Source organism: Molothrus aeneus, chromosome 12 (assembly GCF_037042795.1).
Source record: "Molothrus aeneus isolate 106 chromosome 12, BPBGC_Maene_1.0, whole genome shotgun sequence".
In the NCBI taxonomy this organism is placed as follows: Eukaryota; Metazoa; Chordata; class Aves; order Passeriformes; family Icteridae; genus Molothrus; species Molothrus aeneus.
The window spans coordinates 13009227-13032739 of record NC_089657.1 but is presented as its reverse complement, the minus strand read 5'-3'; the positions used below and the strand labels follow the sequence as shown (position 1 = coordinate 13032739).

Below are 23513 nucleotides of genomic sequence, written 5' to 3'. Positions count from 1 at the left end.
ATATCACTCCTTTTACGCAGGACAATGTCATTGGTTTTCTCCTGCTTTTCTCTTTTCTTCTTTTTTCCTGAACAACTAAAAGACAAAGTTTCTATGATGCAGAAAAATCTCAAACAAGAGATTTCATTTTTCCAGGTACTAAACATCTGCTCTGACTGACATTTCTACTCATAGTCTAAAGAAATTTGAAGAATTTTATGCTTTTCAAATAATCATGGTTATTTGCATTAGCTGAACTACTCTGTTTTGTTTTATGTTTTTATGGCTGTTAGGTTTTGTTGTTTGGTTTTGTGTTGATTTTTTTTAAAGGAAAAATCTCAGTTTTGATATTCCTGAGGCCTGTTCAGGAGTTTGAGGTTGGCAATTCTCCAGGGTGGCCACAGAATACAAGGCATTATGCTAACGACCAGGACTGCCAAAATACACAAAGCAACATGCTCTCCCTTCCCCTAAAATTACATATGGATCAATACAGTGATTTGTAGATCAGGATCCAGACACTAAAATAATAATCGTTGTTTGACTGTCCTGTGGTTCTGATTTCCAAGTCATCCACCTCAAACAAAATCCCATCTGACCTGTTTGGAGTTTTTCACATATCGTCTTTCAGCAACTCCAAGGATATTTAGCAGTTCCAGCTCATGAATAAAGACCTGTTGCCAAGACCAGTCACCACTTTACAAATCAATAAACACTTTTTTTTCAGAGCACATGGTCTTCTTCAAAAAGTTAGTTTTTAGTGGCACACACCTACTTGGCGACAGTCAGTTTGTTGTCAAGTTTCACACATCACTGCATGTGATTTCTTTTCTCAAATGCAGAAAAGAATGCTGGAGTATGCTGGAGTTTACCAGCATACTTTTAAAAAGCCTGTTTAAAATGAGGCACATTTAATAGTAAGACAGCTACAGGCTCATTCTGGAACAGCTGGCCTTGTGACTGGAAGAAGGGAAGCTCCAGAGATGCACCCTGCCCTATTCTCTGTCCTGATAAGGAGGACTTTTCCTTTAGATAGGAGGATAGTGAAGAAACCTTGAACTACCTTTTAGGCCTCCTTGCTGAGATCTCAGAGGAACAGAAAACTTGTTGGTGAGTTTGTAACAAATTACTTCTAAACACTAAATCTTGCAGAAGAGCCATCAGAAATGTTTTAAGTAGGAAAAAAAATCTCCGTGTAGTCAGACAGGATTAAAAGATGTAAAAGGACATCTTTTTACATGCTTAGGCACCATGTGACATTCCATCCTCAATTATAGCTTCTAAGAATAGGGCCAACTTTTTGGAAAGCATCCAATTCCTAAAGCACGCCCTGTGATATTCACATTTTTCTAAAAATCTGATTATTTTCTATGAGCACATAATCTTTCATAAAACAAAAATCAAAGTATATTTGTAGCCCTGGTGACCACAGAGTAAAGCATTCAGCTTTGAATCCACTACAGCTCAGGTATTCAGAAAACTCTTAGGAGATTAAGAACACTGTACATTGTATTTCTTTAAAAATCTCCAGTACTATGGGAAGTAAGAAGATTTGACAGTTGTTATAATCATCAGGATTGGCAATAAAATCTAAAGTATGAAAATTATTCAGATATTATACCTCCAGTCTTGCACTGTGGTAATGCAGGATCAAGTTCTTCCCTATGACCTCTCTAATAGCAAGAATCAAGTTCTTCCCTATGACCTCTCTAATAGCCTGATTTCCTATTAAGAATGCCATCAGACTAACTTAATCTGAGGCATACTCGTGTCAGATTACCTACACTTCTTTTTTCCTGTAGAAATGCCACTTTTCATTTCATAATCAATTAAAGTTTTTTACTAAGTAGTCCATAAGCAGAATCTTAGAACCCTCAACCACATCTTAATGCTCTCAGAACCCTCCACCACATCTTAATGCTCTCATGAAGTTAAAGAAGTCCTGGGTGATAAGCAAAGATTGCTGTTCATTATGTGGAGACTATCCTGGAGTTAGAGATTGGTCATACAAGTTGAGGACTGTAAGGACTTTGAACAGAGAGTGAAAAATGCCCAGAGAAATGAACAGTAAGTGAAGATGGGTGACTAGAGCCTCAAACTCAGAATAGGGAACAGACAGGGGGAGACTGAGAGGCTCCTGAGATTAGAAAACCAAAGGGAAGGAGAGGTCACAAACTGACCAGAATGGTGGCTAGCAGGGCAGAATTCTCTGCTGGCTGGTAACTCACAGGCCTGCTCCCATACTGAAAGGACACAACTGACAGAAGGAGGGCTGCCCAGTGAGGCAGCTGTGGCAGGGAATACAAATGTGCTGGTTCCTAACAACTTCCAACAACAGCAATTTGCTTCAAGAGCACACAGTCACTGGTGTGACACAAAAACATTTTCCATAAAGGGAAAAACTGAAAGATGATGTGGGCAACTGAGGCCAAGACAAAAGAGTTTTAAGGAAAAACAGTAAGGATGTAGAGGTGAGAATACAAGAGGCAGAGAGCTGGACAACTGGGTTTGGGGGAATCTGTGCTGTGGGGCAAGATAGCTGTTAAATCTGGAAGTTCAAATTTATTCAGCCATGGGGGCTTTTTGTTCCAGACAACTCGTGGATGCAACAATCCAGAGTAGATTACTGTAATGCACTCTACAAGGGACTACATACTACAACTCCTTGGAAACTGAAGGTAGAGCAAAATGCTTATTCAGCTCATTTTCATTCTAGGAGTATTACCCCCGCACTTCAGGATACACACTGACTGCCAAAATGTTTCCAGGTGGAAATTAAGAAAGATTGCCAACTCTCAAGCCAAAACTGAAAAGAATAAATTTAAGTTTTTGTGCAAAGCTGCAGAATTATCTTTTTTTCCCTGTTTTTTTTAAAGACTAGTAAAAAATTGTTAATATATGTTACTGACATGGCAGCACTCAATCTCCTGAAATTTATTTATGTCAAATAAAAATCAGACGTACAAAAATAACCAGAGATCACACCATGACCAACTGTAAAAAACCATGTCTATGGGCAGATGAGAGAGTCTTCCTACTCTTTATGAAGTTTCCTTACAACTGGACCAGAGTTAGGTCTGGACAAGGATGGCAAAAAAAGGTCACCCATCTATGCCTCTCCCTAGAGAGCAAAAAAGAGGGCATAAAGGCTAAAAGTGTCTGGAAATTTGTCTTTGTTCCCTAGCAGCAGCCAGAAGACCAAAACACATCCATTGTATCTAAAAAAAGGTGCTCAACTAGTTCCTTCAAGAGAAGTCAGACATCCTGCTCTTCACTAAGATTGGAGTCATTCTGCTACATGCTGCCCACAGCAGAATAGGAAATCAGGTAAGAGTTAAAACAAAAACATAATCATTAAAAAAATCTCACTGCCTGAAGAGGAAAGCTTCTCATAAATATTATGCCTATTTCAAACAGGATGTGCATCTTCCAAGGTCTTCCAAGAACCTCTGGTACACCTTTCTCTTTACAAAGGGTACAGAAATGTCTGATTCTTTGTTGCAAAAATGTACTCCACTGCCCAGGTACATACTTTACAGACATAAAATAGCATGCATTTCTCTATATAAATGTGGCATGTGGATTAGAAAATCCAGTATTATCTACAGAAATTAAAAATGTTTCAAATTAACACTGTTCAACTGTCTCTGCCTCTCAAGAAGTCAGGAGAAAACTTTCAAAATCCCTCCCTAGCATTCACCAAACTAAAGAATATTTATGCTACAACATGCACAGCTTCTTCATCTCCTTAAAAAACTAAAAATTCCCTCTGATGATTTGCAGGCTTATTATTTTCCCACTTTATTCTGTGCTTTTAAACCACATGTTGGGTTACAGTCACATACCCAATCTGTGTGTAATGTTGAATGGGAAATGCAGGTTTCTATGGCACACAGCAATCAAATTGCTGCACAAATGAATGCTGTAAAGAGGGGTAAATAACAACACAAAAATTAAAGAAAAAATTATTATCCATGATTGAAAAATGTAAGATAAAGCAATGTCTAGAGTTCACTCATTATTACCCTTGACTGTGCTGTTCCCAAAGGTTATTTCAGCAAGGATTTTGCTATGAATCTCCTATTTGCTTTCTTAACAAGTAAACATATGCTGGGCTAATCCATTGTTCACAGTGTGTGGAAATTTTGGGATGACAGCACTTCAGGAGAACACCTATTCTGAGTCCAACACAAGCTGAAACAAAGCTCTATTCATCTAACCTGTTCTTAGAAACCTCCAAGAAAGGACCTTCCATTACATGTATATGAAAGAATGTCCACATTTTGTTTCCACTTACAGATTCATTAGACTCACAGTGAAAAAGTTTTCTTTTTAAAAACTAACCTAGTTATTCCTGGCAAAATTAAATTTACTGCTCCTAGCCTTTCTCCATTGGGCACTGGAATATAATTGATCATCGTCTTTTTTACAACAACATTTTATGTATTAGAAGACTTATGTCTCCCCTTTGGTACTTTCTAGACTAAACAAACCATGTTCTTTAAGCCTTCCCCACAGGTCATGTTCTCTAAAACTTCTATCACTCTTGCTGCTCTCCTTCTGTCCCTTTCTACTTTGTCTATGTTTCCTAAAGCATGGAGATCAAAACTGTAAACAGCTTTTCAGATGAGCTCTGACCAGTGCTCCAAGGAACAGAATAATTGCTTCCTGCTTCTTCTTCAGTATCATATCTATCCTAGAATTAGATCCAACTTCATTGCAATGGTATTCCACTGAGCAATTTAGATTCCTTTTTCCATGCAATTACCTCAATAGAATATGTGACTTCTCCCCTGTAAACAGACTTGCCTTTACCAAACTTCAAATTTCTTATTCTAGACTCTCTCCAGGTTATCAAGATTGGAGCAGCTTATTGAGCAGTTTGACTGCTCCTGCTGTGCTTGGAGCTTCTTACACCTTTATGCATGATCAACAATATTTATAGCATTTCTATTTCACCACTGAAATAATCTCTACTCATCAGAATCAGATAAAGAACAGACCTCTTCGGAACCCTGCTGTAACTGGCCCTCCTGTCTGAAAATAAGCAATGGAAAATTTGTCTATTGGTTGCACACCCATCTCATGGCAATCTCATAATTATTTAAATTAAATAAATATATTTTTAATTAAAGCTTTTATTGTTGCAATTCATTTTACATTAGTTAGTCATTACATTACAAAATTATGTATTTATTTGCATATTAAAAATATCTGGTGGCCCAGTGTAAAACACCAGATGAATTAAGAGCTACCACTTTCTGCTTTAACCACAAAAGCAGTTACCCTATCAAAGGAAATTGGATTTGCTTGACTTAATTTTCCTTGGCAAATTCAAGCAGACCAGATAGGATGGGTATGCTAGACCTGCATTCTTCTTTAGAAAATGGCCCAAAACTATCACCTAGGAAAAAAGCTGAGTACAAGTACTAATAAATACTAGTAAATTAGCTGCAATTTTATGTGCTCTGTCTTTAATCATGCACCTATTTCCACTATTCATATAACATCTCAATGTTCTTGAATATATTTTGATATTGACTTTCATTATGCTTCTTATCCGTTCTCCTCCCTGAATAAGCTGTTACCATGCATTGAAAAGCACTTGACTAAATGTTAGCCCTCTTACATTGTCTTGTGCCTCAGATTTCTTTCACAGGTTCAGGCTTCTTAAATAAGTTGAAAACAGTGTCTGGGTTTCAGTAACACTGTGGTGGTTATTACCTGTTTTTTCACATCTCTTACCTTCATTTTGGCTTTTTTTTCCTTCCGTTCCTTGCATAAAGCCAATTTTTTTTTTATTTTACAGATATTTCCATACAATTTTTCCTTTTTTTATAAACTCAGCCAACTTATCTCTGTTAATCAGAAACAGAACCAAACCAAGACAGCAAGTCCTTAATTCCCTTCTCCTCTTTCTGACAGAAAAAGTTGTTCTTAACATGTTCCAAGAATTCAAAGGATTATGTATTATGTTGTTCACATTTATAGTTTGTGGTTTGGGTTTTTTTAATTTGCGTTAGTATCCAAGAAATCGTGTTTTCTCATTCTTACCTGCTCCTGACTAACACAATTCCATTGGTCACTGTGTAAAAAAAGTGTAATTTGCCTCTTAGCCTCCTTCTCCCAATTAAGTAGTCTATTATACATCCCCATTATATTTTCATCCCTGTTTTTCCCTTTTATTTCTACCCAGACATTATGAACTTATAACCTAGTTTAGTATCAAAAAATCATTTTTCATATAAAAGCAATGTTAAATTTTTCCTCAGGCTCCTTCATCTGAAAATGAGTTACTTGTTTCTACAGACTGTTTTTCTACTCCAGAAAAATAAGGCTCCAGACAAAAAGCCAAAATTTTAAACTATTTCAGGATGGAAATAAATACCAGGGCTATTAGCTTCAGTTCAAAGAACGCATCGTTGCTTATTAGATCTTTCGAAAATTTATTTTATTCTGAAATAGCAAAATAACAAAGTTATAAAACTGAGGGTGAAGAAAGAGGTGACCAACCTGATCTGGAGAGGGTCTGTGGTTGTGTTGTGTCCTCCCAGGAGACCGATGGTGGTGGTGGTGGTGATGGTGGTGGTAGTGGTGATGGTCATCATCATAGTTATCTGCCATCAGCTTCATTCTGTTTTGTGTCTGTTTAAAATGTAAAGCAAGACAATTTTATTGCATGTTGGAATGTATTATTCCGACAGCGTTTTAGGAATCTCTTGGCTCTGAGGGTTTTTCAGGAGTTTTTTTTTTAGCTGAAGGATCTAAGAATAGAAAACCAGACTGCTGGCTCACAGAAAAGGAAAGAGAAATAGAGAAATCAAGTATGTGAACACATCCTCTGTTTCAGCTTTCACATCCATAGAATGACATGAAGTCCGAAAAGTAAATGATGACAGATGATGTGTTTGAAGGGCAAAAGGCATTCAGCTTTTCTAAATGTATTATTTTAGAGCTCTTTCCTATTTTTCCAGTCTAACATTATGTCTTAGCAATTGACTTCTTAAATCTCACTGAAAGGAATATTAAGTGTACTTCAAACATTTACAGTTGGCTACCAAGGCATGTCAGCAACAACCATGAATGGCTCTAATAGTTCAGTTTTGGGTAATTTGTTTCTAATTGTACAGCAGGATCACCCTGCAAAACAATAAGTAAAACGAATCTGAAAACAAAGTGATAGAGACACAGGCACTAAGAGAAATAAGTGATTATGGAACTTGACACATTACTGAATGGAAGTAAGTTTAAGATATAGATCTTGAAAAAGAGATCAACACTTCAGCTACAGCTGTGTACAGATAATAAAATCTATGTCACCATGGGATAACAAGATACAATGCTGCTCCTTATCACTATTACAATTATTCCATACCATGAAATACATAGACTTGAATAATTCAAACCTTGTTCATAACACCAAAAATATCTTACTACCAATAGTCTGACACCAAAAGATACAGTCATTATTTTTTTGTGGTACCAGGAGTGAAGACTCTCTCAGGCAAACCTGTTAAACTGCAATCAAGTTTTAATTAATTTTGCACTAAAAAAACCCAGAAAAAAATGGTGTCAACTCCCAAAGATCTCTTCCAAAATTAAAATAATCAGTTAGAGGCATATACAATCAATACCACACAGATGACTGAATGAAAGATAGCAGTCTTAGCTACCTTGATGTTTTGCTCCAAAGCAGCAGGATTCATGGTAACCCCATTGAGGATGGGAGCTAAACACATTTCCCAGGACTGTGTCCAGATTAATGAGTTCCAAAGGACCAACATAAGCAGATGAATTTGAACACAACTCATTTGTTCAGTATGTTCCCATATTAACTGGTCTAACTGCCTTCCAATGCCAAGTGCCCATGAGATGTCATGTCCCATAGCTAGGATGTAGTAAATTTACTTCCAGGACTGCTGTAATTTGATTTTCCTTCAACAACAATTCTATATGAAAGTGTCTGTTTGGAAAATTTCACTGGCAAGTATATTTTCATGTAAAACCCAGAGACTGCTATTAAATTCCCCAACTTAAATGTTTTTTGCTGAAGCTGAAAAGGGATTTGAAAAAAAAACAAGCAAACTAAATATTCATATTACATAATATTTCAAGTATAACACAGTCTAATGCCAGGACAACAGCCACAGAATCCCAGGAAGTCCTGATGTACCTTTTCAGCAATTAATTTTTTTCAGTTGTCACAATGTTTCTCAAGCACTTCACATGATGTTCAATAGAGGATCAGAGAAAACTGATTTACAGAAGGAGAGCTGTAATCAGTTTCAGTAGAAACAACCAACTAACCCAACCAAATCCTCAAGGTATTCACAACAAAAAAAAGAGAGAAAACATTAGAGGTCAGATGTGCACTGTGACTTTCTGAGCATCTCCATAGCACTGTAAGAGAATTTTCTCAGTATAGAGTGAGAAGAACCTGCACAACTGGAAATATTTTTTCTCCCACCAAAATAGAAAGATGGAAGCAAACAACTGAATGAATTTCAGTTGTGACTTTGTACTAATTTTGATAAAAAGATCATCTCAGTATGAATCATCATGGTTGTCTGTCTTTAGATTCAAAGAGGAAGGGCTTTTGAACAAAAGAGTGGAAAAGATGGAGAATCAATAGACAAATAATAAACCACTTACTATAAACACTGTCATATCCTGCCTCTTTGGGGAAGCTCCTAAAATTTTATTAGTTTATTTTCTTATCAATGAACAGCCTTAAATTTCCTACCTTTCAACTGTATTCCATAAAGAATGCAAAAGTTAAACAAGATGAGATATGCAATCCTAAAAGTGTCCTTTGTAATGAGGTGTTGGGGATTAGGCGTGTCATGGGATAAGAACTGTAAATGAATGATGTCATCTTTCTAATTTGGTGCTGAAATATAAATAAACTACTTCTTATGTTTCTTCCTTTTGCATGCCAGATTGCAGTAAAATGTACACAAAGAAATGTTAATGCTCTAGTAGCCTTCCTTTAGTGTGCCTTTCTGGGAGCAAAATATACAAGAAATATGAAATGAGAATTTCTTTTCCATTCAAGTAACCATCAAACCATCTAAACTTCATCATGACTTGTAACTGCCATCAATTTCTTAAAATGATGCAACTTACCTGGCAAAAGAATACTTTTAAAAGCTTTTTGTTTTTATTTGTTAGCTCTTCAACTGATAGCAGACACAATTTTAATGTTATATTTGTCTTTGCTTTAGCTAGTCCTAGTGCTGCACTTCCACACTGAAAATTCCTGTATTTTCCAGGTATGCCTAGCTTTGGCTTAACAAGTACAAACACCTTATGATTTCAAACTTCTAAAAGCAAGATTTTTGAGGAGGACAAGCAGGAGGATTTCTGGAGAAGAAACAAAGTAAAGCTATCCTGAGGAACAACACAATCCTTTTCACATCCTTCTAAACAAAAATGTGTAACATCACTTCTGTTTTCTCCCTTTGCCAGCTTTTGATATTTAGCAGGCTTTGAAATGCCAACTATATTTTTATTTGAGGAAGGAATTAATTAACCACATTGGAATTTGTTCAGGACCCCAGGGCTTCACACCCCTACAACTACATCCAGGCACACAGCAAGGTATGTACGTGTTGGGACACTGGTTTATCAGTCAGAGGAAAATCCTCATGGTCTGGGTGCCAGAGCAGCACATTCAGGGACTGCTCCAGGGCTGCCTGAGAGGGAAAATACCACACAGTGACCTGGCAATGCCATCACTTCCTGCAACATCTTCAGCGTGCCTGAAAAGTTCCTATTCAAGGACAGCCAAGACCTTTTCTTACATTTTTTTTTAGAAAGCACAGATTACTCAATACTGACATTTCGGGATGATCAAGAAATTGAATTTTGAAATACACAATAAATGAAAATTAGAGTGGTGCTCACACATGCATTTAAACTGTGTAATATCTAATGTGCACCACTTGTTACTCTGCACTTTATCTGAAATTGTTATATTGCACAGGTCAAACTTGTATTCACATTCTCCTCTCAAACCTGAAAATGGGGCTTCAAAAAATTTACATAGCCACAGCTCAGCCAACAGTTCTTTTTGAATATGTCTAGAGAACAACAGGCCCACACCTGAGAAGGAAGATGTTTTAATTTGGATTTATACTAGAAAAGAAAGACATGAATTTGTAAAATGCAACAATTAATTAACTCTATCTCCTAAAGACCGTGTATGGCCTTATTAGTTCTAGCCTAAACAGTGTCCTCAGATTTTTTTTGCCCTTAATTTATTGACTAGATTCAAAAAATACTGTGTCCATTTTGAAATAAAGGAATGATCAAGGAATTAAAAGCAGCTTAGATCTACTTGCACAGGTATATTAACCCTTAGGGCTTGAAACAGTTGTCTTTGATCATTCAATATCACTATTTGCTAAGCTGTCAAGGTCATGAATGGTATGTGGAACTGAATTTTAACCCACTTACCAAAGAATTTATGACCTAGCACTGCAAGAAAACTGACAGATATTTCTTGTCCTCCTAAAAGTCTGTTGAGTTTAAGGAAGGATATACCAAAGTGAAATGAAAGTCTTTGATTGACTGGTAACAGACTAAATAGCTTAACAGCAATCTGTAACTGTAAAACTGTAATATTAAAACTGTCTTTTACAAAATATTTTAGCAAGGTGGCAATAGGGAACTATGCTTTCATCTGTCATCTGGATCAAGTTAACAACAAAACTCTCATGAATGAGGTTCAAATGAGGAAAAAAAGTAAGATTTGTTGCTCTGGGATATAGGTGTAATACAATTCAATAGCTATTACTTTCCTTTGGATTTTCTTCTCAGTCTTTCTTCATTTAATGGAATTTGAAATATTTCCAGAATATTCACTTTCAATAAGGTAGGATTCTTCCCTATATGAGAAGGAGGCAGATAAAAGGCCTGCAGGCTGTCCTGGAGCTATCCTGGGGTCTAATTCTTAAAGCACAAAATTTAAAATCTAGAGACCCACATTCTAGTTTTGATCCTGCAATGGCGTCTTGTTGTCTTCAATTACACAGAAACTCTCTCTTGCAATCCCACTGTTTGACAATAATTCCACATTCTAATTCCATTCTAATAATTCCACAAAAAAACTCTGAAAACTTTATGATGCAGGCATTTAGTTCTAGTCTTCATAATTTTTAATAACAGGTGATTTTATCCAAGCTTTTTTTCTCTGAGACAATATTTTAGAAAATAGAAAATGGCAATGATCTTAAAAACTTGCATTCTCCAGACTACAGGGTTCACCAAGTTTATCCAGAAGCTGCAGGAAGGAATTATTTGAAAGAATCTAGATTTAATGAAAGCATGTGCAACTGCAGTTGGTTTTCCTGTATGAATCTAGTGCTTCAAACCTGAGTTTCATTAACAGACAATTAACAAAATGTTTGCTAATTAAGCCAGCTCTGGCTTTATGCATTCCAAATAAAATCAGTTTTCACATTAGAACACTATTTTTGCACATTCTTTGAAAATTGCTGTCATCTGAATACAAGGGAAGAATTTCTTACCATTTCTACTGCTGCACAACTCAGAAATCACAAACTGCCATGGAATACAATTTATATTGGATTTGTTATGTGGCAAGTTACAATTCATTAAATTTTGGACAGCAAATGGTATACTTGCCCTCACACACCCCTAAAGTTCAAGAAATTACACTTGTCACTCACAATCTTTTAAGTGACTATAAAAGTTTACATAAAATCTTGACTTTATAAATATGGTGAATTTCCTTATTTAAAAAAATAAAATATTACAATAAAACAATGTAGATTACCACAGAGGAAGACAGTCTTGGAAAGTAGCAACAAAAGGTATTTGAGAAAGCACCACAGAATCCTGTGCTTGTAAGTAACCCTTATAGTGACTTTTGATAACAAGAGTCATCACAAGAATTTCTTACAAAGAAAACTAAAATGCCATGTAAAGCCTGTATTTTCAGAACTTAATAAAGTTCACTAATCCTTTTTTACTTTTTTTAAAAACCATCTTCAGCAAGTTTTCCTTTATTCCACTTCTGTTGTCTCATCGTAACTAAATATTTTTCTGAAATCAAAAATAACAAGTTCAAGTTCCAACCTTGGAGCCTCTAAAAATCATCTTCAACTTCACTGTCATTGTTCCACCTGCTTGTAGCAGTTCAAGCCGATAGAGATACCTGCATCCTGCACAACTGATGTGAAAAGAAGCCGAAGAGTGAGATTAATTTGCCATCTAGAGAAGATACTTAGCAGAGATTCCTTTGCAATGTTTCAGTTTAAGCTTTTGACATACTTTGGGGCACTGTTTCACTCACTATCCAGCTGTAGAAGAAAAGAAAATTCCAAGGCTATTGCTAGAAAGCCAAACCTTGAGACTGCTTCATTTTTAAGGGCAGCACTTTTCTTGAATGCACACAATGAAATGAGACAAATTGTTAAAACACACCCACCAAGTATGGTTTTGACAGAAGGGTCCTTTTTCCACAAGCCAGAGGATCTGTTAACCTGTTATTGCTCTGAAGGATCTTTTGCCAGTATTAGAGCTGCATGGAAGAAGTGGACTTAATAGACTTCCAGAAATTGTATTACTTTATGCTAATTATTCAGGCCACTTTTAACAGTGTAATACTAACAACATCATGCTAATTATTTCCAAAATAAATTATACTCTCGTCTTCAATGAGTATAAATATACAATATTATTCAATTCAGGATTCTTTGTTGCTTATGCAGGGAGGTTTTAGACACCAAGAAAACTCCAGTGGAAAAAAATGATGTTAAGACTCTTAGGTTTGCAAGCACTCATCAGTAAGTGAAAGATAACAAAAACACTGCAGTATGTTAACAAACCAGCAACTGCAAATGCTAAATAAGTATGATAATCATAACCGTATGGGTGTTGGAATGCATCACCATGGGGCAGTGTTATGTTTTACTGAGTGCTTTAATTATGCATTTGCTTTTTATAACATCTCTGTAATGTAATCTGTTCTTATATTCTTACTCTTAACTACATTTTAACATGGGTTTGCTGCTTTGTTTCCTGCCTCCATTGAAGAACACAAATTTTTCCCTGTTAAAATTCCAAATGGGCTAATAAGCATGTTTTTCTTTTCCTGTTAGAGTGTATGACTTGTCTTGGAAAGTGTGAAAGACAGGATGCATGCAGGCTCAGAGTGTGCATGATAGCACACTGCAGAAAAGCTTGGCTACTCTGCATTTAACTCTTTTTAGGTTTTACTTCATTAAGAATAAGACTGTTCCATACAATGTAAGGAACACAGTCAAGTTTCCGTGCTAAGAAAGTACACATATTTTTCTTCTTCACATCTATATTTACTTAACTCACATGATGGTTTTACATTTAAGACTTAGAATTCTTATAATCTGTAACATGTAACCCAGAGCAGTTGATGTTCAGGCCCTGTCTGCCCTCACAGGACAGAAAATAGGGATTAAGAAAAGGTACTGACTATTTTCCAAGTTTTCATTATATCCAAAATTCCACCCAGGGAAAATACAAAATCAATTGCTGGATAAATTAATACTCAGACTCTTCTGCAGCAGTGTAAAGCAACTTCTGTGTAAATCTTTTCAGAGACTCAGGTCTGGTACTTTAGTGTTGAACATGAACACAGAAGCTTTAGAGACACTTCAGTTCTTTTTTTAATTAGAGCACTATTCAACTAGTATGAACAACCATTACACCTGCTGCTTTGCAAGATGACAAAATGTCACTGACTTACCCTGAAAGAAGCTAAAGCTCAGAGTAAGCCTCCCTCTTCACAAGCTGAAGGACAACAGCCTCCCAAACACCAGCTGGGATATTGGACACTTGGCAGACAGAGACAGGCAGCACTTCCAAGTGCCAAGCAGACACTTATCTAAAGTACTGAGGCCAAATTTCAACTTTTCTGACACTTGTGATTAAACAAAGCTATGCTGAATAGAACATGGACTGTCTGAATTTTTTTGTGCATTTAGAATTTGTGGTTTTGAAGTCTTTTAAAGCGCTGAGAATTAAAAGTATGGCTTGAAGCGCAGGAAATATCTTGTAATAATACAGCATACTCAGTAATGTATAGGCTCAAGTCATGCTAAAGGTATTTGTCTGAGTCCTACTACTAACCTGGGTAATTACATAGAAGTATGTAAGAACATAGACACAAAGAAGTGGGTTAAAAAGCATAATTAAAGCTCTGAAACTGTAGCAGCCTGAGGACATCTCAGGCCAGGTCCTACTAAAAACAGACAAGCAACGGAAGAGGGAAGGTTCTCTTTTTCCCTTTTTACAACAGGAAATAACTCATTACAAAGATGCTTCCCCATAATAATTATTTAAAACCAGACATGAATCAGAAACTTCAGCAGCTAAATAAGACCTTAGAAACTGCAAATCTCTAGTTAGTAGCGCTGGTCATTTTTCATCATCTCTAATGTCTGATTAGTGACTTTCAGCTGTAATTTTTACAATTTCAATACCAAGTCCAGGACTCCCATTTGTATCATATAGAAAATATAGCTTAAGTTGAAATTGCTGCATTCATTCCATTGTATGTAACAAAAAATGCTAAATAAAACATACATTTCAATACATAGGTTGTATATTTCAGTATGAACTGAAATGGTGATAGCATCACATCACTGTCTTGATATGCTTAATAGAGACACCTTACATATAGCTAATTTCTTTTTGATGCTGGATTGTAAGAATTACCAGTTTTATCCACAATTACAGCATCAGAAATATCTGACACCCAGTTTTTACAGTTTTTTTACTTTTTTTTTAATAGCTAATAGCTGGCTACTTAGCACTGCATTTGAGATCAAGTGTTAAACTATATTTAGTCTTACTATCATGGGGTACATTACAGTAGAACATAAGGATTTGTTTAAAACATGTCACATGGAGAAAAATCCTTTTGGCTTGGGAGTTCAGACTGTTATAACAGAGATATTCACTATTCTTATTTGAGGTACTTAATAACCATTTTCACCTACCAAGCAAGCCAGATCCAGAATTACAAAAGTTCCAGTGTTAATATATATATATTATTTTATATCTGCATTACCTACTTTTTCCATTTAAGATTTTTCAGGCTCAGTGAAGTTAAAGCATTTGTCTGAATAAAATTGTAGGATAAGTTCAAGACCAGATTATCACCAGTGAAAAAAGGCTTAGGTTGTGACACAGATCCTTCAAGAATCAAAAAACTCTGAAGAGAGAACAAATAGAAACAAATTTTAAAGGAGGAAAGGGCTCATGTACCAAGCCTGTGGTGCTTTCAGAAGCTGACTGCTAAAGGCAAAAGAAGCCACTCTCATTGAACAGGTTTGGGTAAAAATACCATGCAAGAGACTTTGGATTCCTGAGAGCATAAGGAGGAAAAAGTGATACCATATCCAGCTATGACCCAAGTCCATCAAATTTTATAATATAAATTGTCAAGTCTTGCTGAGAATATGTGAAAAGTGTTATGAGAGTGCTGCCAAGATATTCAGTATTTTTTCAACTAAGTTGTTCAGGCAAATGCTTTTAGCTCCACTCACACATTGCCTTGCCTACCCTGTGCCCCTCCTGTATTAAGCTGCAGGGAAAAGTGGACTCTGCACTTCCACCCCCACAGGAATCTCCACGGGGCAAAACTGAGATTCAATCCACTTGCAATGACTGTCATGACCCATGTGCAAAACACAGACTCAAAAATCAGGTTAAAAATTAGGAGAATAAACCCAACCTTAAGACATGCAGAAATATTACTTTAGATATTTCTAATTAATAGAAAAGTATAAACAAAAAAAGGTTTTTAGGACAGTATGGCCACTGAATGCTTTGTATTGACATAAATGGGATCTGAATAGCCACATTTAAAATCAGAGAGTAAAAGCTGTTGTACTACATTTTCTGAGAACTTTTAAGGAAAAAAAATAACCAGGCTGATTATAAAATTATTGGGACATCTATTCTTACCTGTCCAAAATAAACAAAGAACCTATGTACCATAAGTGCAACAAAAATAAAACTATAACTTGAGGGTCCTCAGACTTCTCTTTTGTTCACAACTAGGTGCTTAAAGCTTGAAACAAGACCAATATTATGACTAATGGTAAACAACATAAACTGAAGAGGTAAAAAAGCAGCAGAGTGATCAATGATGTCTGCAGTAGCCATGTGAATGGCTTCCTAACATGGATTCTACTCGCTGTGCAGTAATGCTGCACAATTCAACTGCACAATAAATGTCTGTCTGAAGCAGATCTGTGTAAAGAACAGCAGCAATGCAATAACAACAGCAATAACAAGAGGAATAATAAAATTATGTGGTCCTGTAATAGTCACACCTTCGAAATTCAAGGCAATCAGAAAATTAAATTAGTATAGCATCAGAAACTGAAGCAACAGTGCTTAGGAACCAACCCTAGAGTTGCTGCTGCTCACAAGTGCTGCAGATAACCCTGTCTGTAGTAACACTGTGAAAAAACTGCATGACTTTTCTGCTCCCACGCTTGTTGGACATATGGAGAGCTTAAATGCAATTAAATAGTTAATTAATTCAAAGTGCTGCAGAAAAATATTTTGGGCTGCCAGAATAATCACAATCGCAACAACTTCTAGTAATATTCTTTTTCTCATACAGTAAAATAAACCCTTTCAATATCATAAAATACACAGTGCAATTAAGCTGAATTTATCTATTAGGGAAAATGCAACTTGGGGTATTTTGTTGTTCTTGAATGCTTGATGTCACCACCATAATATGAGAGTAGCAAGGTTGCTGAAGTATTTAACTGGAACAGTATATGTAATGCAACATGCTGCCTAAATTCCACTTTACTCTTTGCTGCTGAAAGATTTTTTAAATATTTACAAGGTAATTAGTAAGAATTAATTCTGTGTATTACATGCAAGAGAAAATATTGCTAGCTGTTAGTTTGCTGAGGAAGTGTGATTACACACATTTTTTAAATTCCTTGATGGTTTCTCACCCTTTTTGCTGCGTTAGCAATATGCTGATGTGATGAAATATAGAGCAGTGAACTAAAAAACTCTGCCAAACACCAGCTTTGCCTCTGGCCAGAGTATTCTGTACACCTGCAGCCCTGAAAGAACTGGAAAGGTTTCTAATTTCATGTTTTGAGAAGAAAAATAAAATGCTCTCAAGGAGTTAGAAGACCTTGCATTTTGGCCAACTGCACTTACATTTTTGGCACTATATCCTACAAGTGAAAAGAGACAACTGGGACATTTTCTCTCAGTATCCATGTTCAGGATGAATCAGTAACATACCAGTGTCTTCTGCTCTTCCCAAAATCTCTTGAGATGTTCTAAAAATTGACTTTTTAGCTAATTATTTCATGAAGGATTGCATCACTGTACAAATTTATCTAAAAATACCTTCTCAGAATTCTCAAAAGGAATCTTGGCCAGGGTGATTATGCACATTATGTAATCACTCAGCCAAGCCCACATGGTAATTTTGTTTAATACTGTATTACTGAAAGGTTTATTTAAAGCCTACTACAAAGTTCTACAGCTCTCAAAATATAGCATTTGGTGTATGAATCAAAGGAATTCCAGTGGTTTTGTTTTGCTGGGAGTGTATTACTATGTTTCCCAATTATTTAAGCAGTAAACAATAAATATTTAACTGACAGATTGCAGCTGCTAAATTGTATTTAAATCATTACAATTAAATGTTTGTTTCTTGTGAGAATATGTGTTTGCAACACAGAGGTCAGAATTATTACAACTAATTTTACAGCTGAATACACTGTGATACAAATAATTTTTCTAGGTTATCTAGGTTTTGACATCAAAACAATTCTCTTCTTCCAGCTTAAAAATAACAGAACTTTTACTTAAACTCACACAGTCACAAGCCATAAAAAAATGGTTCAACTCATTCATATAAATAACATTTTAATCTTTAAAATATGATATGCCCATCTGTAGCTTTATTAAAATAAATCATAAATATTCCCATTTCCTGACAAAGGCAGAATATTTCATTTCTCTAAGATGCCTGTTTTTATTTTGCAGTGGGAAAAATTGTGACAAATTATTTTAAAATCAATGTCTTAATAGGGGTTTACAATGTATTTGACATTCACAAAGGCCAGAAAATGTGGATATATATGAGAGGAATACAGATTTTATTTTTTTTTTATCATGGACCAGCATGTTATTTTGCCTCTCAAAGCAAAAATTCCTCTTACAATATAGAATAGGGATGAATTTGGGGCTTTATGTTAATGTTTAGCATTATTTACTGATTCATCTTCTAATATTTATAAATATTTCTCCTTTGATGATCACATTAGGCTGGAGAAGTTGGGCTTTTTTGAATTCTCTCTTTCAGCAGTGTAACAGCTGTGGAAATGGAGGATGGGACAAATAAGAGCAGAAGAAAACAAGCAGTGCTGCAGCTGAACATTGACTGCGGCTCTTGAGAATCAGGAACAGCTCGAGAGGGAGCATCTCCCAAGGAAAGAGAGGAACTGAAGCACACAGGGCAATCTGCCCCTGCCCAGCACAGTCAGAGCAAGCCTTTGTGCTGGATGCACATGAGAAACCTCTGGGGTAGGCAGGGGCTCTCCCCAGAGGGATTAAAGAAGTATGAGTGAAGTCTACAACCGCTATTATCAGATAATTCTTAAGTGTAATAAAGGGGTGACCTAGTTAAACCACATTCCTGTTCCTGGTGATTCTTTTTTTGTGGTGTCTGAGATAACAGGGAGATTATTTTGGCATCAATTTAATCTAGTTAAATAGCTTTACTGAAGATCTTTATCGCTATAAATAATGGAGGTATTTGAAGTATTTGGTTACAATTCTAACTGAAGTTCTCCAACACAATGCTTCTCTAGCAATCCTCTTCCTTCTCTGTGTCTGAAGAAACCTATCAATGTTTTGAACACTTTCCAGCAATAGCTTAAAGGTACAACAGCAAAAACAAAACAAGCACAACAACAAAACAGTGGCCTAGATCTCTGATGAACATTTTTTAAAAATCCTTGATATTTAAAGGTATCATGGAACATGGCAAAGGGGTGTATTCATTTAGTCTTCAGTAACCTAAGATGAAGGTAAAAAAGGGAGATGTCTAAAAAAGAAAATAAGCACCCTCTCTTTTCCAAAGCAAACCAAAACAAAAATCCCCAAAATTATTTGGAACTCAACATCATCTGCTCTGGTGCAGCACAGTAGGATGATGTGATAAAAAGCACGAAGCATACCTGCTTATTTATCATACAGATTTTGATGAAAAGTATCCTGAGCAGCCGACTGACCTGGTGACAGTTGCATCATGGCCAGAACATATGTGATAATATCTGTTTCTAGAGGGTTTTTTAACTAAGTGCTTTTATTTAAACTTCAAATTACTTAGAGTATTGGAGACACAGTGATGTTTACCCATTTGAGAATTATTTTATGGATAATCACAATTTCTAGATAACCTCTCAGAAAGCCCGAATCCTTCTGAAAAGACAATTATTTTACAACAGATAAGCAAATAACTGAACAAGAGTAGGTTAAAATGAGTCAAGAGAATGGACAGATCTTCCTTTAGGCAAAGAGCATCTGCTGTCCTCTTTCACAGAATTAAGAAGGTTGGAAACTGTATGAAGAGGGAAAACAAAATGCATTGGCTGCATATAATGTGAGCCAAGTAAATGTGCAGCTAATTCTTAACTCCAGAGAAGCAATAAACACTTAAATGGAGCACATCCTACCTTGTGCAACTGCTGACACAGGTCAGACCTGGCTTGAACACTTCCAAAAGGACATCAGCATAAAACAGTACAAATGAAAATAGTGCCAGTTTTCTGTGGCCATGAAAGTATGAAAAGTAAAGTCTCCCCACCTGCTGTTTTAACTGATGTACTAATCTGTCCTTCTCTCGTTTTAGAGCCATTACTTCATCTTGAGTCTTCTTTTTCTTTGAAGCAGACAGCTCAAGCAAGGCAATATTTGCATCTTTTTCACTAATTGCAGCAAGCAAAGCTTCCTGTCTGATAAAATAAATAAAATTAAAATTGTTACATTCTCATTTAAAACAGAACATAAACTGCTATACCACACTATGTGAGATGCTTCTTTCAATCACTAGGAGAACAATCATCTACCTTCTGAACACTTTAAATAGCAAACACTGTCACATCTAACCAAATAATGAAATAAACTAATTAGCCAAAAATTTCTCTTTAAAGACTTCCCATTATTTGCTTCATCGACCATTTATCTCAGTCTATTTTACTACAATATGATATCTGGCAATAGTTCTGTGAAATGTCTTGCTTTTAAAAATCTTTGATTTTTTTTTTTTTTTTGTAATTCACTTTCATGAATTCTAGAATACCTTACACAAATCTCTTTTGACTTATGCAGATCATAGAGATTGAATAAAAGAAAGCAAAGTGATAGAGATAAAACCAATTTTTTTATTATCCTGTTAACTTGGTACTCTAGGGTTCTCAGTGCAGGAATCTCTGGATGCCTTCCTCATATTACTTATATGTTTTCCTATGGATTTATTATTATTTGCTGTGTCAACACAAAAATATATTTCTAAAAGTAAAATTCTAGGGTTTTGATCTGATTGTTCATGAGAAATAATTTCCTTTGTAATCTTGACCTCTCAGTTTTAGAGAGCAAACAGAATCTTATAGCACTCAAATACGGGATAACACAGACACTCACAGGGGTACATCACAAATAATTTGTGAGGAGATAAGACAGAGGCAATTTTTTACAACATGCAGTTGAAAGCACAGATCTTGCAGTGTCTTATACCCTAAAATGCTCATGCTCTGGCACGGCCATAATCTGTCCTTTAATTTCATAAATAAAAGAAATATATTCACCTTCTGCAATGTATTCAGTGACAGACTATCACTTATCAGCCAAAAAAGAGCACATAATACCTAATAGCTTTTAGAAAAGAATATGTTATGGCCTGTGCCTTTTCCCAGAACTATATAAGATCAATCATTAAAAAATAAACATGGATAAATGAATCATAAATTAACCTTAGGCTCCAACTGCTAATAAATGTAAGAATACGGCTCATGAACTTCATACAGTCAAGGTGAGCTAAAAGTTTGGAATTCTCACAGTCCTTTGCTTGCCAGCAAAAATGTCAAGAAAGTTATTTCACTTTTATTTCAAAGTTCCTAATGCATTAATATAAATATTTATAGGACAATATTTCTGATGGAGTCAAAGAAAAACAACCCATTTATTTAAGGCAAAGTTATGCGACACGGATCAATTTTAGATAAACAGTTGCATTTTATTCATACACTTTAATAGTCTCATTTATTATTCTGTCTTGTTCATTCAAATCCCAGTTAAATGATGTTTAAAAGAGAATGCTGTAAGACTCCAACAGTCTTAATTTAAATTATAGTTATTAATTATTTTAAATAATCAATATCACACAAAAAATATGTATCCGAGCGCTGCATATCCATAATGCTAATTTGAAATGAAATATAGGTACATTGCTTTTCTATAAATCTCATAATAATGCATAAAAATTGCTGTGTAGTAATTTATAAAAGACTCTCAGTTTGTTTATGTGTTGTGCTCAAGTACCTATTCCATAACATTTTCATTAAAATATTAGATTTTTAATGCATCAAAATAGAAAGAAAAGGTGCTTTGCTACTCTATTCATTTCCTCTGAACTTGTAGAAAGCAAGTACTTTATTATAAAATCATGGAATGGTTTGGGAAGGACCTTAAAGCCCACCCAGTGCCACCCCTGCCATGGCAGGGACACCTTCCACTGGCCCAGGGTGCCCCAAGCCCCAAAGTTCAACCTGGCCTTGGACACTGCCAAGGATCCAAGGGCAGCCACAGCTGCTCTGAGCACCCTGTGCCAGGGCCTCACCTTCCCCACAGATGTCAGGCAGGACAACACAAGTTCCCTGCAGAAATAAAGGTATCCTGTGACTTTAAAGCCAAAGAAAAGGAACAGCATATTGCATAGAGGCATAGAATATGTTCCTCCAAATTAAATAAGGTTCACTCCTCTGAGAGCGAGTTTTCTGAGAGCATGCTGTCATAAAATTACTAAGAAAAGTTAGTTAGAAGTGTAACAATGTTCCAGTTACAACATCTCAATTAAACATTAATGCTACCATCACAAACCTACCTATTTTCATTGTGAGTGTGTTAAAGAAACCTACATCTTAGAATTTCCAAGGTTTCAGAATATATTTAGGTTCATTGTTAAGTTGTATAGGTTAACTCCATGCCAGCCAACCCCAATATAATGTCTGCCCTCTAACAGCAAATTCCACAGTAAATACTTGTCACCCATGAGGTTTTTAATGATATTTTTTTTCCACATATATTACAACTGTAAAAAGCCAAAAATTGAATAAAAGGATTAAATTAAAGGTTGAAAAGGACATGAAGCTATACTGAAATTTTACTTCTTTGAAATTTAGATCATGTCACTGCCTCTAAATTGGCAGTAAAAACAGAAATCTGACTAGTGAGGAAGAAGAAGAGTAAGAATTACTGAATTATTTGCTATCATTTCAACATCTGATAATAGGATTCAGCCACATCCATATTTTCTGTACTGCCAGCCAAAATGATCACACATTCTTGTGACCTTAACTGCTCAGCTGTGCAACATTCTCCACTCCACTTTAAAGTAACAGATGAGGTGAAAGCTTTCATGGGAGAGGAGAGCCAGTCAACATGCTTTAAAAAATATGCACTATGGATTCTGCAGCCCCAAACCCACAAAATTTTGCAGACCCTAGCATGTATTTTCTCAGCTGATGGGGATTTTCCTATCTTGGGAAAATGCTTGGGAAAATATGTAACCAAACACTTTATTCCAGGAAATAATGACTCATATCAAGCACTTCCAGGAAATGATGGTTCATAGTCATGTGAAATAGCTGCTGTCAAATGACACCACAAGTGGTCCACTGAGACACTCCAAGATTTGAATCAAACCCACAGCCCATATATGTTTAAACTTCCCCCCCTAAAATTATTGCCAACATATTTTTTAAATCTTTGTAGTTAATTTAAGTGGAGCTGGGAGGAGACGAGTGCGCGACACAAGGGTGGGGATTTCTGGGGACGTGCTTCCCCAGCCACATGGAATGATGAACACAGCAAAAGCAAACTCACACTGCCAGCATTCTTGGAGCCACCCAAATTATTATTATTATTATTATTATTATTATTATTATTATTATTACCAAATATTTGCCAGCCTCTGTTGAGAAGCTGCAAAGCCTCAGCTATCAGAAGAGAAAAGATGTTTCATCTAGGGCACAGTGCCACACAAAGTGCTGATGGCTCCCAGACTGGGGCTGGCTCACATGGCCTGCCAAGGGTGGGCACAACACCTGTCTGCACTGACACATTCCTGGATGTGGCAGCAGATTATCCATGTTTATTATCATGGATAATCTCAACAGCAATAGCCTCAAATATAAGTGGCATTTGAGCAGGCATCCGGGTTAACAAGAGGTTGGCATAGCTGGTCTATCCTA

At 36.0% G+C, this 23513-nt stretch overlaps 1 protein-coding gene across 4 annotated transcripts in view; it reads right to left on the bottom strand.

Moving 5' to 3' along the window:
- ERC2 (ELKS/RAB6-interacting/CAST family member 2) overlaps window positions 1-23513 on the bottom strand; it is a 406794-nt gene that overhangs the window by 115406 nt on the left and 267875 nt on the right. For all 4 annotated transcript variants that reach the window (XR_010784376.1, XR_010784377.1, XR_010784378.1 and 1 more), the window contains 2 exons: window positions 19850-19997; window positions 6493-6624 (listed from right to left, as the gene is read on the bottom strand). Coding sequence is in view for 1 of the 4 variants with exons in the window: in XM_066558029.1 (XP_066414126.1) it covers window positions 6493-6624; window positions 19850-19997 (280 nt within the window). In the remaining 3 variants the exon portion in view is untranslated. The remainder of the gene's footprint in view (window positions 1-6492; window positions 6625-19849; window positions 19998-23513) is intronic.